The 14,691-nt window shown below is 43.6% G+C and overlaps 1 protein-coding gene across 1 annotated transcript; it reads right to left on the reverse strand.

Moving 5' to 3' along the window:
- Positions 1-1,672: 1,672 nt before the first annotated feature.
- SRGN (serglycin) lies at positions 1,673-13,224 on the reverse strand. The gene is made up of 3 exons (XM_080823386.1): positions 13,072-13,224; positions 5,664-5,811; positions 1,673-2,205 (listed from the first exon to the last, which is right to left on the reverse strand). The coding sequence occupies exons 1-3, from the start codon at positions 13,145-13,147 to the stop codon at positions 1,968-1,970; spliced, it is 462 nt and encodes a 153-aa protein (XP_080679512.1). The 5' UTR covers positions 13,148-13,224; the 3' UTR covers positions 1,673-1,967.
- Positions 13,225-14,691: the final 1,467 nt, after the last annotated feature.

Consider the following 14,691-nt stretch of genomic DNA (forward strand, 5'->3'; position numbering starts at 1 on the left):
CACAAGTAGGCAGAGCGGCAGGCAGAGAGAGAGGAGGAAGCAGGCTCCCTGCTGAGCAGAGAGCCCAATGCGGGGCTCGATCCCAGGACCCTGGGATCATGACCTGAGCCAAAGGCAGAGGTTTAACCCACTGAGCCACCCAGGCACCACTCATTTTCTCTTTTAAAACTATTCATTGCTTCCAGCAATAGACATCCAATACTATTGTCTTTATAATTACTACTGTCTCCTGTTTCTCAATGCCTCATACTCCACACCATGGTGCCCTCCCTCACACTGGTGTGCCAACCCAGTCCATCATCTGAAAATGTTAACAATTGTAACCCTGTCTTGTGACTGTGCTGCATCTATGGCCAGGGATGGGGTTCTCATTGCCAGCCGGGCAGCATGGGATCTAGCTCCATATTTATCTGAGAGAGAGAAAGAGAGAGCGCGCGCACATGCGCGCGCGCACACACACACACGAGCTCATGGCTGGAGTGGGTGGGGGGAGGAGTGCATGGCAGAGGGAGAAGGAGAAGCAGACTCCCCACTGAGCATGGAGCCCAATGGGGGCTCGATCCCAGGACCCCAAGATCATGACCTGCGGCAAGGGCAGATGCTTAACTGAGTCACCCAGGTGCCCCCCAAGTCCCATTATCGCATCTGCCTTCCACCCCTCCTGGCACCAACTATCACAGGTTGGATTCTCCACGGAGCCAGGCAGAAAGTTTCTAAGGGAGCTCTCTCAGGATAGATACCTGGAAGGAGACTGGAAGGAAGCAAGACTAAGCAAAGAAAGATACTGCACTGCAAAGCCGGCCCAACAAGGTGTTGACGATCCTGTCAGGGAGCTTAAATCTGCAATTGCCCTTCTGAGTTACCCAAAGTTCAGGGGAAGCGCCTGGCATTCATATGTTCCCACCAACCAGTCATTAGATGCCGGCTGCCCAGGGAAAAGGTGGAGCCTTGGACAAGGTGGCTCTTTTCAGCAGAGAGGGATTTGCGTTAAGTCCTCAGTGCTGATGAGGAGATCTGGACCGTGCAGAACAGAATTCATGAAAATGATGCTTACAAGCTTTTCAGAACTCAGGGGAACCAGGACAGGAAAAGCCTTCAAGAAGAGGAAGTGCTTGGACAAGAACAAGCTTCTTGTTCTCCCATAACTGTTTGCTTGATTTGCTGGTGAATAGGATGGGATTCTAGTTCCAAAATTTGCTCTGTAAAATAATCTCACAGATTACTTTGTTGATAAGACTTCTAGAAATATCTGAGCAAAAATAATTATTTCCTGAGTTTAGAACAAGAGACCCCAGACAGCTTAACACATTGATTATAGTTCTGCTTTAATAGGATAAGATTTGAAAATACATAGATATCCAGGGAGAAAAGTAAAGCAGTATGAATTATTGAGAACATACTGTGCTTTACTTTGGGTGTTCCATTTCTAATTGTAACAGCAATCATACTTCTCAACGAACAATGTCCACCAGCTCTGCAAACACATCCAGTGGTAACATTAGAGTAATACACTTTACACTGGACTTGTCAAACGGCCGCTCTATAAATTCATCATGTGTTGCATCTGGGTTTTTCATAAGAAAAGAGGCATATCTGTAATTCACAACCAGAGTCAGGTTTCTGAAGACTTAGATATGAACTATTGCCTGTCAACTTGCTTCTCAAACTGAACTTTTAAAATAAGTATAATTTATTCTTTAAAGCAATTTTATAGACAAGGGTGTTCCAGTTAATTTCATAATGACGTTGGTAGAATATGATACAAAGGAAATACAGGTATTTTCCCCGACAATAGGATAAAGGAAGCTTTAAGAATTCACAAGGGAAAAAAGGTAATAAAACCTAAAGTTCTTTTTCAGATGTTATAAGTTTCCATAAGACCTTTTGTTGCAAAAGTAATCATTTAACTATGATACATAAAATATATTGAATGCACTGCCTGACATCAAGATGGAAAACCCCCTCTTTTACATAAGATCCTCTTCTGGTCCATCTTGGACCAAGTCCTGATCGTCTGATGGCGGGTTTCTCTTCAGAGGCCAAAAGTTGTAATAAAATGCATTGTTTTCATCTACTGGTTGGTATTCTTCTTCAATTTCAGTTAAGCCACTTCCAGATCCTGATCCAGAGCCAGAGCCAGAGCCAGACACAAAATAGTCCTCAGAAAGAGGGAAGACATTATTCAAGTTCTGGGGTCTTGTCATTCTGAAGTAAGAGAAAAATGAAAGGGGAAAAAAAAAAGTAAAGTTTGAGACTTAAGGAATATAATCATAATAAATTTTTTAAGATAGAAAATTAATGCAGCCAGCTGGTTGCTCAAATTAAAAGTTAAAAGTTTCCCAGTTATTCAATGCTTTAAAACAAAAAACAAAGCAGACCTTTCTACATGTTTGCCTATACTTGTGCTTAACTCATTCTATTTATCAGTCAACACCTATGCATTGCAGACTCATAATAAACAGTGCTACTTTTCTTACCACTAGCATAGTAATTCTGTACTTGGTAAATTTACTTAAGGAGTCATTTATTTAAAAAAGAAGAAGAAGAAGAAGAAGAAGAAGAAGAAGAAGCCTTTCCCATATTCTTCCATTAAAGAAAGGACAAACAAGTGTAAGTTAGCTTAGATAGATGACATTTTTTTCTAACATAAAATTGCTACAAAACTTCTAATAATTCACAGTGCTTCAACAAAACTCATTCTTAAGAAATTCTCTGTAACTAGTTAAACATTATGTTTACCACCAATTAACTAATTTCCTCTCAAAAAGTAAGTGTATTCATTCAGCTGGGCTCAGTTTGGTGGTTAGAAGTCCACTCAGCACCAAAGACCAGAGGAATGGTGTTATCCCTCAGTGGTAGAACAAGGCAACTAAGCATCTGAGACAAAAATTAATATTATAGTCTATGGGTCATTTTTTCCATGAAAATAACAATCCACAGGCCATATAACAGATTAGAGCTTCATTCATGTATGCATTCAGTAAATATTGAACATCTGATCCCTGTTCTAAGTGCCTAGTTAAGAATGGGGACTGACAGATGAGGTCCCTGCTCAAGAAATTTAGAACTTGTTGGGGAAGACAGACAATAAAAAATGAATAAATCAGGAAAACATGAGGCGGTGCTAAATGCCTTGCGGAGAAGTGAAATAGACTAATGTACTAGAGGGTGACCAGCGGGTTAGTTACACTGTGAGGTCAGGGAAAAAGGATCAGAGCTGGAAACACAGATCGGCAGCGCCATATGCACGCCTGCACATGCGCACATGCAGACGCACAGTGGAAGCCATAGAAGAGGATGAGGTCACCTAAAAAAAACTGCAGATCGACAAAGGGCCTTGGACAGAGTCAGGGCCACACCAACTTATTAAATACTGAACGGAGGAGAAAGAACAATCAGGGAAGCAGAAGAAAACTCAAGATAAGGTGGGGCCATGGAAGACCAGAGAAGAACAGGTGGGGTGGTCAACTGTTTTTAAAGGTAATTAAGAAGTTGAGTAAGGAGAGAAGTAGAGAAGTAAACAGTGGATGTGTTAAGCAGGAGTAACCGTGACCTTAACGAGGACTCTGAGTGGAAGGTGGGAACAGAAGTTCAAGCAGAGGGGGTAGAGCAGCGGGGAGATAGGAAGCATCCCTTTCGGTAAGTTTTCCTGTGCAGAGGAGCAGAGAACAGGGCAATGGCTGGAAGGGATGCAGAGTCAAAGAAGAGAGTTCACCCGACTGTACGAGATGCTAGAGAATGTCTGCACACCGACAGCAAGAAGATACTGGGCTCAGAGGAGGAATGGCAGAGCTGACATCCTAGAGAAGTGAAGCCAACTAGCGGACTTCGAGGAAACTCAGAGATGGGCGACAGTAAGGAAATACCTCACTCCCTGGGCTAGAGGGGCAATGGAAGAAGGTGGTATTGTCTGAGCCCAGCATCTGGCAGGAGAGAAGCCATGGGTGAGACAGAGGTAGGGCTTGAGAAGAAATATCCTGGTCTCCCCCTGCCTCCTATGCTCCCCTGTCTCCCTCCTGTGCCTTCCTTTGGCCAAACTCAGCCACAGACCTGGGAGCCTAAGAAAGGCAGACAGTGGGCTGACCCCTCACTCCCCACCCAGGACAGAGCAAGAAGGGAAATGGAAGAGGGACAGGAGGGCAAATGGGCCCAGGACTGATACAAGAGCAGAGACGGTTCATTCATAAGTGTCAGGAGTGTGAGAATGAGAAGAAAGCTTTCCTGGCTGGGGGAAGGCGAAGATCAAAGAGATTTAAGAAGAGAAGAAATGGTGCAAAACAGTTGTTTTAGAGGACTTGGGTTATTCCTCTAACAGTTTAGACTTAAATGAATTACTATGGAAACCCCTGAGTTAAAACCAAGGAGGATGTTATAAAATCAGTTTCAGGCTTAATGCTATGGGCTAAAAGCGGCAGCACAGGAGCAGGACGGCAGACTGGCATTTTGAGGGTGGTGATGACATCATCTCTCATGCAGTGAATGCCAGTGATGAAGAGTCACTGGGACCCTCAGACGGATGATGGTCTTACCCGGCGTGGACTTGATCCACCCAGCTTCAAGGAGAGCGACTTTCAACGGTTAATCTTTTAAGTCTAAGGAATAAGCCTTCTACAAGAATCCTTTTCATAGTAGAGTTTTGCTGCGTGTTATATAACTTTGATATTTATTGAAATAATTGATGCTAAGACAGTTCCATTTTGGTTACTTACGCATTCCTGTTGGATCTTTTTTGCAAGTTTAAAGCAGGTTTGAGTTGATCAAGAAGAGGTCTGGCTTGCTCTCTGACAAGTCATGGCCATTTATTCTTCCCTTCCCTAATTTCTTTTTCACTACTATCTAATCTCAGTACATTTTTATCGCCCCTCAAAAATCCCGCACCTGTACTCCCCACTCTAGTCCTCTCTCTCCTCCAGCCCCCCAGGACCTCATCTGTCTCCCACCTTTATAGATTAGCCTATTCCAGACATTTCATGTCGACAGAATCATACAACGTGTGGCTTTCTGCGTCTGCTTTCTTTCACGTTGCGTAATGTTTTCAGGACTCATTCATGTGATAGCATCTATCAGTAGTTTGTTCTCTCTTTGGGCCAAATAATAGTCCGCTTTATGGAAATACTATGTTTTGTTTACCCATTCAGTTGACAGACTCCAACTGGGTTTCAGTGGATACTGTGCTCTACTTAAATAATGTTCACTCGTTTCCAGTACTTGTTGGTGAAAAGTACTCGATGTCTGTCTCTGCCCCCACAAAAAGACCTTACAAAAGTATGGATGAGGGGCCCCTATGTGGCTCAGTGGGTTAAAGCTTCTGCCTTTGTCTCAGATCGTGATCCCAGGGTCCTGGGATCGAGCCCCACATTGGGCTCTCTGCTTGGTGCGGGGCCTGCTTCCCCATCTCTCTCTCTGCCTGCTTCTCTGGCTACTTGTGATCTCTGTCTGTCAAATAAATAAATAAAATCTTTTTTTAAAAGTATAGATGAATTGTGCATTCTGGCGCATCTCAAATGCCAGTAAACACAGTACTGTTTTATTATGTACTGCGCAGCGAGAACCAAACCATCAAAGCAAGAGGCTGAAGAAGGACATTCTGGACAACGCTCCCATCTCCAAGCCGAGATCTTAACAGATGTGGGTGAAAAGAAAATAAGGTCAAGTTCGCTTACGAAGAAGGGTTGGTCCTCAGAGGAAGGATTCTGTTGGGTTCCCCTGGAAGCAGGTTGAACGTGGGTCCCTTTTCATCAATGCAGTTTGCAGAATTGCCGTCAGGACTGCAGCGTACCCACTGGTACCTAGCTCTGCGCACAGGAAAACCTGCCCAAACAAGGAAGACACGTGGTTAATTCGTATCTCTTATACTGCTTCTAATCACCCTGTTCCTAAGAAATTTTTGATTCAGTTGATTCTAAATTTGGCAGAAGGTAAGGTGTGGGCGGGTTTTATGACCGTAAATATAACAGGTGTACCTGCTGTGTGCCAGCCTTTTATACACATTGTCGTCACAAAACCCTGAAAACTAGCCCAGAGTTTAAGGTTAGAATAGGGCTTTGGCAGGGGCGCCTGGGTGGCTCAGTCAGTCAAGCATCTGGGATCAGGTCATGATCCCAGAGTCCTGGGATCGAGCCCCGCATCAGGCTCCCTGCTCAGCGGGGAGCCTGCTTCTCCCTCTCCCACTCCGCCTGCTTGTGTGCCCTCTCTCGCTGCGTCTTTCTCTGTCAAATAAATAAATAAAATCTTAAGAAAAAAAAAAAAAGGCTTTGGCAAACAGCTGCCCGGAGTAATGTCCTAGCTCTGCTACTGGTGAGCTGTACTTTTCTAAAAAAAATAAAATAAAATAAGTAAATAACTCTTAAAGGGGGGGGGCGGTGCCTGGGTGGCTCAGGTCATGATCCCAGGGTCCTGGGATCGAGCCCCGCATCTGGCTCTTTGTTCAGCAGAGAGCCTGCTTCCCCCTCTCTCTGCCTGCCTCTCTGCCTCCTTGTGATCTCTCTCTCTATCCAATAAATAAATAAAATCTTAAAAAAAAAAAAAGCAGCATCAGCTCTCTGGAGACTGATATCGATTCTCCAGGGTAGATTATTAAATTTTTAAAAACTAAGGAACACTATGCATTGTGGTAACGTGTATTTGTGTTTTTAAGACTGTATTTACATATATGCTCATGTGCACGTATCTTGAACCTCTGAACAGATACAGAACAAACAGCCTCCCTGAGGGAATTGGTAAGCAGACGACAGTGGTACGTTACTGCATATCCTCTGAAGCTTTATTTATTTATTTTTGAGAGAGAGAGAGAAAGGGGGGGAATGAGTGGGGGAGGGGCAGAGGGAGACGCAGCAGACTCCCCGCTGGTCTGGGACAGCCAGTCGTCCAAAATAGGTTAGTTCTGTCACTGCCTGAAACCTGGAGGTAAGGTAGCAAGATAACATGCAATGTCTGCCCCTTACTGGCTATGTATCCTTGACCAACTTACTTAACCTTCCTGTACCTCCATAGATCGAATAATAAGATATAAACGCTAGGTTCTTAGAATAACACCTGGCACCAGGTCCAAGCTCTCTCCATGCTAGTTTCTCTGATGAGGAGGAAGACCACGGTGACCAATCTCTGCTAGTGGACAGCTTATAGGGATCAAGAATTTAAATACTCGTTCTACCATTTAGTACCTGATTCTCAATTTCTCATCGTTCAAAGATGAATAACAGAGCCCCAAAGAGTTCCAGTCCAAACGAGATAACAGTATGTAAAACATCTAGCACAAATCTTTACGTATGGTATTTATTATGTTTTCTTTTTCTTTCTCCGTCTCTGATCCTTTCCCGAAGAAGCCTAAGTCTGGCATCTGGTTGCTACTTAGAAGCCCCGTTATTGTACAGCAGGGGGCGCCAGCTTCACGCTCTGTGCGGGCTAGACCAGGGTTGTCCAACAGCGTTAAGACAACCACACAGGTTATTTTCAGTGTTCTAGCAGCCATATTTTTAAAAGTAAAAAGAGACAAGCGAAATTAATGTCAACACATTTTACTCATCTAATGTATTCAGATGTTGCTACTTAATATAAATATATTAAGCAATATAAAAGTTATTAATGAATATTTTACATTTTTCTTTTCATGTTAAGTCTCCAAATCTGGTGTCTATTTTGTACTTAACAGCACATGTCAGTTTGGACTTTTGCCACATTTCAAGTGCTCGGGGGCTATCGTTCTGGACAGGGTAGGTCTAGGCATTCTCCTTTACATACAACTGCTGTGCATGCAACTGAGGTAATGTTTGCAGAGATAGGAAGTTACACAGAAAAGCAAAACTAAAACTTTAGGAGGAAGCATCCAGGTGAAAGACTGTATTTTTTCACTTACGTAACAAATACAACTTTGGCCAATTAGTGAAAACAAATTCTAAAATACAAAATCCACCACCCCCTCCCCGCCCCAGAATTCAGAATCTCAGTTTTTGAAATTTATAGAGGGATTTCTTGGGGAGCCTGGCTGGCTCAGTTGGGGGGGACATGAGACTCTTGATCTCAGGGTTGTAAGTTGAAGCTCCACATCGGGTGTAAAGATGACTTAAAAATAAAATCTATTTTTTTAAAAAGAGGGGCTTCTTTTGGGGGGGTGATAGGAGACTGTGGTGATAGTTGCATATATCTATCAATATACATTTAAAAAATTGAGCTGTACACTTTATTTTTTTTAAGAATGTATTTATTTATTTGAGAGGGAGAGAGAGTGAGTGAGCAAGAGAGAGAGCGAGAGAGAGAGCACAAGCCAGAGGAAGAGACAGGAGAGAAACAGACTCCCACTGAGCAAGGAGCGAGATGCAGGACTCGATCCCAGGACTCTGGGATCATGACCCGAGCTGAAGGCAGATGCTTAACCGACTGAGCCACCCAGGCGCCCCTGAACTATACACTTTAAATGGATGAACCGTATGGTTCGTGAAGGCTATTTCAATGAAGCTATTTAAAAACTTGTAGAAGTCTCCCCCCTGCCCCCCAAAAAAGTTTATCTAATCTGGGGCTGATCATTTTCAGTCAGCTCTAAAATAAAAAGCATGGTTACAGACACAAAGTTCCTGACGTATCTACTGAAGGGTATTGGCATGATGTGAATTCAACAGTGTCAGCCTCTGCTGTCGTGGGACTACCTTGACTCTATCTTGCTTGGGAGCAATGTCTTATGATTACCGTAATTGGAAAAAAAAAAAAAAGAAAGAAAGAAAGAAAGAAAAGGAGAATGCTAGTGGACACAAAGGTTATCTTCCTCAAAAGCCCCACTTGCTGGATCTGCTGTGCTGGATTCCAGGGAAAAGAGTGGTTTTATTTAGAATCCTTTCCCTCACTGTCCCCACCACAACACGCGCGTGAGCGTGCGCGCGCACGCACACACACACACATAATGTCACTAGTCCTGCTTTACCAAAATGCTTTCTAAGAATCAACATTACTCCTGTCATCCCTCTGCATCTTTCTTAAAAAATATTTTTACTTTTTATTTTATTAAAGTAGTCTCCATGGCCAACACTGGGCTCGAACTCACAACCATGAGATCAAGAGTCACATGCTCTATGATCTAAGCCAGTCAAGTGCTCCTCTCTGCATCTTTTTATACTGTTATATCAAAATTTCCCTAACATCATCACAATTTACCAATTTCCTGTTCTTAATGGAGATTTGCTACAGGTGTGTTACAGCAACTTAAGCGGAAAATGCCATGGGGGGGGGTAAAAAAAAGATCATTTTTGGTCATTGTTTTGGTAGCATTGAAACAAACATCACATCACTAAGCTGGAGTTGCTTCCTATTGGACAATTCCACAAGACACGTAAGGTTCCAACCCTGCATGGTTAGACAAACTATAAATGTTCCAAGTTTACTTTCAATTTCTCTCTCTCTAACCCTCAGTTCAGTGGTAAACTTTATAGCAAGTCTACCATAGTCAAACCAAGGGTTTTTGTTTTAAATAAAGAAAATCTCAAAGTCGTAAGTTCAAGTCTCATAAGGGGCCCCTGGGTGGCTTAGTTGTTAAGCGTCTGCCTTCGGCTCAGGTCACGGTCCCAGGGTCCTGAGATCGCGTCCCACATGAGGCTCCCTGCTCAGCAGGAAGCCTGCTTCCCCCTCTCCCACTCCCCCTGCTCGTGGTCTCTCACTCTCTCTCTCTCTGTCAAATAAATAAAATCTTTTAAAAAAATGTTCGAGTCCCATGTTGGGTGTAGCAATTACTTAAAAATAAAATCCTTAAAGGGGCGCCTGGGTGGCTCAGTGGGTAAAGTGTTGACTCTTGATCTCAGCTCAGGTCTTGATCTCAGGGTCATGAGTTCAAGTCCCTTGTTGGTCTCCACACTCAGCGTGGAGCCTACTTAAGGAAAAAATATTTAAAGAGAGAGGGAGGAAGGAAGGAAGAAAGAAAAAAAATCTCTAATCTACCTAGAAGACGGCCAAGCTGCAACAGAAAGTTAACTCTGACCCTGAAACCAGATGACCACTTCTAGCATTAACTAGTTGTAACCGGCCTAAAGCAAGTCTCAAATATTTCGCAAGAGGTTGATCTAAAGAACAAATGAGATGGTGAATGCAAGATCAATTTTCTCTCTATAAATCGGTGTTAATTTCTCCTCACAGGGAACGTGATGATCATTTATGAGAGAATGGATACAAAATTACTTTACAATCAAACAGCAGCACACACGGGTGGAATCAGTATCTGCTATAATTTAGGGAGTGTGGAGTGAACACATGATCTGGCCACACCTGCTCACGGATCTTTCATTTTCTCTCTTTATGGGCATCTTTAAAAAAAAAAAAAACAGACCTTATCAATAATCAATAATTCCCTGGCGCTCTACATTAAATTAATAGCCACCTGTGCTCTCCAGGATCTCCTGCACATTGCCAAATTTCCCATCCTCTGCACCTGTCAGACACAATTTTACATCCTGTCTTGACTTGGGTTTGACTTATTGTACCTGATACGGGCTGAATTGTGTCCCATCGATTCGTTTGTTGAAGTCCTAACCCTCAGTATCTCAGAATGGGATTATATCTGGAGATAGGGCCTTCACAGAGGTAATTAAGGGATAGTGAGTTCATATAGACGAGCCCTAGTCCAATATGGCTGGTGTCCTTAGAAGAAGAGACACTGACATACACACACACACAGAGGAAGGACCGTGTGAAGACAGAGGGAAGATGGGCTTCTCCAAGCCAAGGAGAGAGGCTTCAGAATGAAACCTGCCCCACTGACATCTTGATCTTGGACTTCCAGCCTCCAGAACTGTGAGAAAATATATTTCCGTTAAGCCACACCAATCTGGGTACTGTGCAGCTTCGGCAAACTAATACAGTGAGACGTTTTGAATATGTTCAGTAAAAGCAAGTCAAAAGCCAGGTTTGAGCAGTTCAGTCAAATCAACGGTTTAAATAAACATTTTTTAAAAGATGGGGGAAGAATGCTGTCGAATTGCACCTGGCATCCCATGGATGGATGGGAAATGGTGGCGCGCCTTCGGCATGGCTGCCTGGATCTGCCGGCACACGCCGTGGGTGGGCATCTCTTTCCCTTCTTATTCAGATGTGGGCACAAGCCGTTAATTCCAACACCAAGGGCACTTCTCCTTTGGAAATACCCTTGTTTTTCTGTTCATTCACTCTATCTTTTTTGGTTCCTTTTCCAACAAAGAGCTAAACCTACCAGGTAATGACATAAATGCTAGTACTTTACACGTTTTCATAACGGTTTCTTCACTTTCTGATGAATACCTACTACGTAAGGAACGTTTTTGCTGTTTAAAAGATTTTATTTATTTATTTGAGAAAGAGAGAGAGAGCATGAGCAGGGGCAGAGGGAGAGGGGGAAGCAGACTCCCCTCTGAGCAGGGAGCCCGATGTGGGGCTCGATCCCAGGTTCCCGAGGATCATGACCTGAGCCACCCAGGCGCCCAGGAATGTTTCTGTTTCAATTCCAGTTTTACCTACTGAATCTTAGTGGGGAATGTGGTATTTGGGGGAAATCTCGACTATGTAAAGACTGACTTAGCTCTGGCGGGGGTGGACACCCCCCCCCGAACTAGTCACTCCAGTTTGTGCTACAGATGTAGACCTCGTTACTCTGGATCTTGTCAGAACACATTAGGGAATTATTTCATCAAGCTCCAGATTTTCCCTAGAAGACCCAAGACTGTTTCTTAAAATCAATACTGTTTTATGCTTTAAAAATTACAGATTATAAAAAAAATTTAAAAATATATAATTAGTAGAAAAGTTTCAGCAACATTATTTGCAGTTACTTTCTTCAATAATCTGCATAACAAGAAGAAAATTATTTTATAAGTTTCCAATATATAATGAATAGATCTGAGATTATCTGTACGATTTCATTTCCACCAGAAGTAAAAATGGGACAACTAGAAATCACTTCAAAGAAACAAATCCAGGACATGTGTGTCACTATTAAGTCACTATTTCTTGTACAAATTGGGAAAACTTAAATAATTTTCTCCTATAAATTCTCCCGTCTGTTTATCAGGCCATGACCTTCTGCCTTATTTAGACATGATCCCATATTTACCAAAAGAGAAGAAACTGTATTCTTCTTACAAACTGGTCATTTCTGTTGTCTTCATCAGAAGGATATTAAGTTGTTTCAGTCTGACTAAACAACCCTAAATGATAGAGAAATCTAACAAGAAATTTCCAAATGTAATGTCTCTGGGCAACAGCACAAATACTAAAATTCACTGGTCTCTCTTTAAACCAAGAGGGTTTGTACTATGTCTAACCATAGTTGAATTTTCACTAAGAACTCAATTTAAAAAAAAAAAAAAGGAAAAAATACACAGTCAAATTTACTCTGATTTTTAAAATATATCACTTTCCACTGTTAGAATAATTACAACACTACCATAATATATTAAAACTTGGGACTGATATAAACCCTTAGGGAGCGGTGGGTACTCTCTCAATGGTCCATCTTCTTGTGTATTCCTTTCTGGAGTTTAAAAAAATTTTTTCATTTAAAATTCAATTTAACTAACCTACGGTATATTATTCAGTTTCAGAGGTAGAGTTTAGGGACTCGTCAGTTGACCTTCCTTGAGGTTTTAGAAGTTTATAAACTATACCTTTTTTTTTTTTAAGATTTTATTTATTTATTTATTAGAGAGATGGAGAGAGAACACAAGTAGGCAGAGCAGCAGGCAGAGAGAGAGGAGGAAGCAGGCTCTCCACTGAGCAGGGATCCCGATGTGGGGCTCGATCCCAGTGGGATCATGACCTGAGGCGAAGGCAGCTGCTTAACCGACTGAGCCATCCAGGCGCCCTAAACTATACCTCTTCATCCAAAAATAAAAGAGCACGTTTCAAGCATGGTGAGGTTTACGAGGCCACACCTGTCTCAGGGTGTCATTTTTCTTAACTAAACTCACATTAAAGAGTTCAGCATCCCCCCTCCGTCCTTTCTCTTTGCCTCCTTGCCTATGATATAATACATTCTGTACCTTAAAGTGAATATAATCATTTGTGTGGACCCCTGGGCTTGCAAAGATAGAGAGGGAGGAGGATGAGATTCCTGGGTCTTACCTCGAACTGAAGAATCCAAAACCAGGAGGAGGGCAAGAGCCAGGGGGAGCCTACTGCCCAAGAGGTTCGGCTGCATGGTGACCGGCTTGCTTCAGCTCTGCTGCCTGCACGCTGACCTCACGATGAGGAAATGCAGCAGGGTGCACTCTGTCCCTTTTAGAAAAAGTTCCAAAACCTCAAACCCTGCCCAGAACCCACGTCATGATTTCCTGAACAAATAGAGATCCACATCAAAACCCAGCAAGATTAAAAAAAAAAAAGAAGAAGAAGAAGAAGAAGAAGAAGAAGACAGCAAAAGCACGATTCATACCCGTTATGAAACTTCACTGGACTCTCCCGGGTCTGCTTTTTCGAAAGTTTTGTTGTTTGCCACTTACCTGTTCGTAATTTTTTCCCACTAAAGCAGCAGAATCAGCATTCGGTATAGTCTGTTTTTTCCTTTCTTCAATGAACCATCTAAACACCAGATGGTTAACCAAAGAGTGTGGACTGCCCAGGGGGCAAGGGTGAGGTGGGGGGGCGGGGTGGGGGCTGCCTTTCCAACACTGAGGACCTTCAACCTAAATTGTGAATTTTCTCCTTCATCAGGGGTAGCCTAGCTCACTGAGTCCAGCTCCAGAAGTGAGGGTTCAAAGCGGAGTTCTCCTCTAGGAGGAAGTGGTCTCTGATGTCAGAGAGCCGGTGTCCTCTCCTCGGACCCGGCTGCTTGCGCTTGGACCACGGGGCCTCCCCTCTACCTCCAGCACCGAGGGAGGACTTCCGGTTGCCAAGAACTGGCTCAGACAGAGAAATGATCTCGCGTTCCTCTGCTCCTTCACACCAAGTATCTCTCATCGTTCGTTCCACGTACACTTTTCCTCTGTTCCCCCCGTAAGATTGTTCAACTTGGTTTTGGCGCTCCCTGGCCTTGGAGGAGCCGGGGAATCTGATACAAGCCGAATGGTCCTCGCAGCAGGCTGCCGGAGCTCAGAAAACCCACTCGCCCCAGCTCCCGTTCCCAGGTCCTGGGCATCGCGCCAAGACCTCAGAAGGACGGTGGGACACCCAGTACAGACAGTAAACACCAGCGTTTATCATGTGTTTTGGCCCTGGGGGCACGCACTGTTTCCTTCTATTCAAGGTTTAGCCACTCTCCATCTCAAGGCCTCTCCCTCCAGCCCCGCTTTCCCTTTGCACCCTCACTCTCCAGTCCTCTGACGCGAGGGAGGAGTTTCCCTTCTCTTGTCTTCAGCTTCCTGCTGATTCCTTTACCATTTCCTGCTAAGGACAGGGCTCAGAATCTAATCGCTGGGGAGCTGTGGTGCAAGTCCCTGAGTGTCATGAAGAAAGGCCCTCTTGACCGTCCTCAGAACCAGCTGTTCTGCTGTGAGGAACCCCTCAAGTCACAACTCCAGTAGGTCCCCTACTATGAATATTGGTGTCAGCTTGAGATAACAGCCCTCATCCTCGGTCCCTTTTAACCCTATCCCCAATTTAAAACCCTGGCACCATCAGGGTTTTATAAAACCAATAATCCCCATCAGTAGCTTCAGTAAAGCCCTGCAAAGCCTCGGGACCGCTCAGAGCTCGGTATGGTGATTCTTTAAAAATAAATAAATAAACGGTTTGGGGTTCTCAAAC

This window comes from Martes martes (assembly GCF_963455335.1).
Source record: "Martes martes genome assembly, chromosome: 14".
NCBI lineage: Eukaryota > Metazoa > Chordata > Mammalia > Carnivora > Mustelidae > Martes > Martes martes.

Coding starts and splice junctions, on each gene's coding strand:
- SRGN (XM_080823386.1), bottom strand. CDS start 13,147: ATGCAGCCGAACCTCTTGGGCAGTAGGCTCCCCCTGGCTCTTGCCCTC. Junction 5,812..13,071: donor TTTGGATTCTTCAGTTCGAG/GTAAGACCCAGG, acceptor TTGTTTGGGCAG/GTTTTCCTGTGCGCAGAGCT. Junction 2,206..5,663: donor CTGAGGACCAACCCTTCTTC/GTAAGCGAACTT, acceptor CTCTTACTTCAG/AATGACAAGACCCCAGAACT.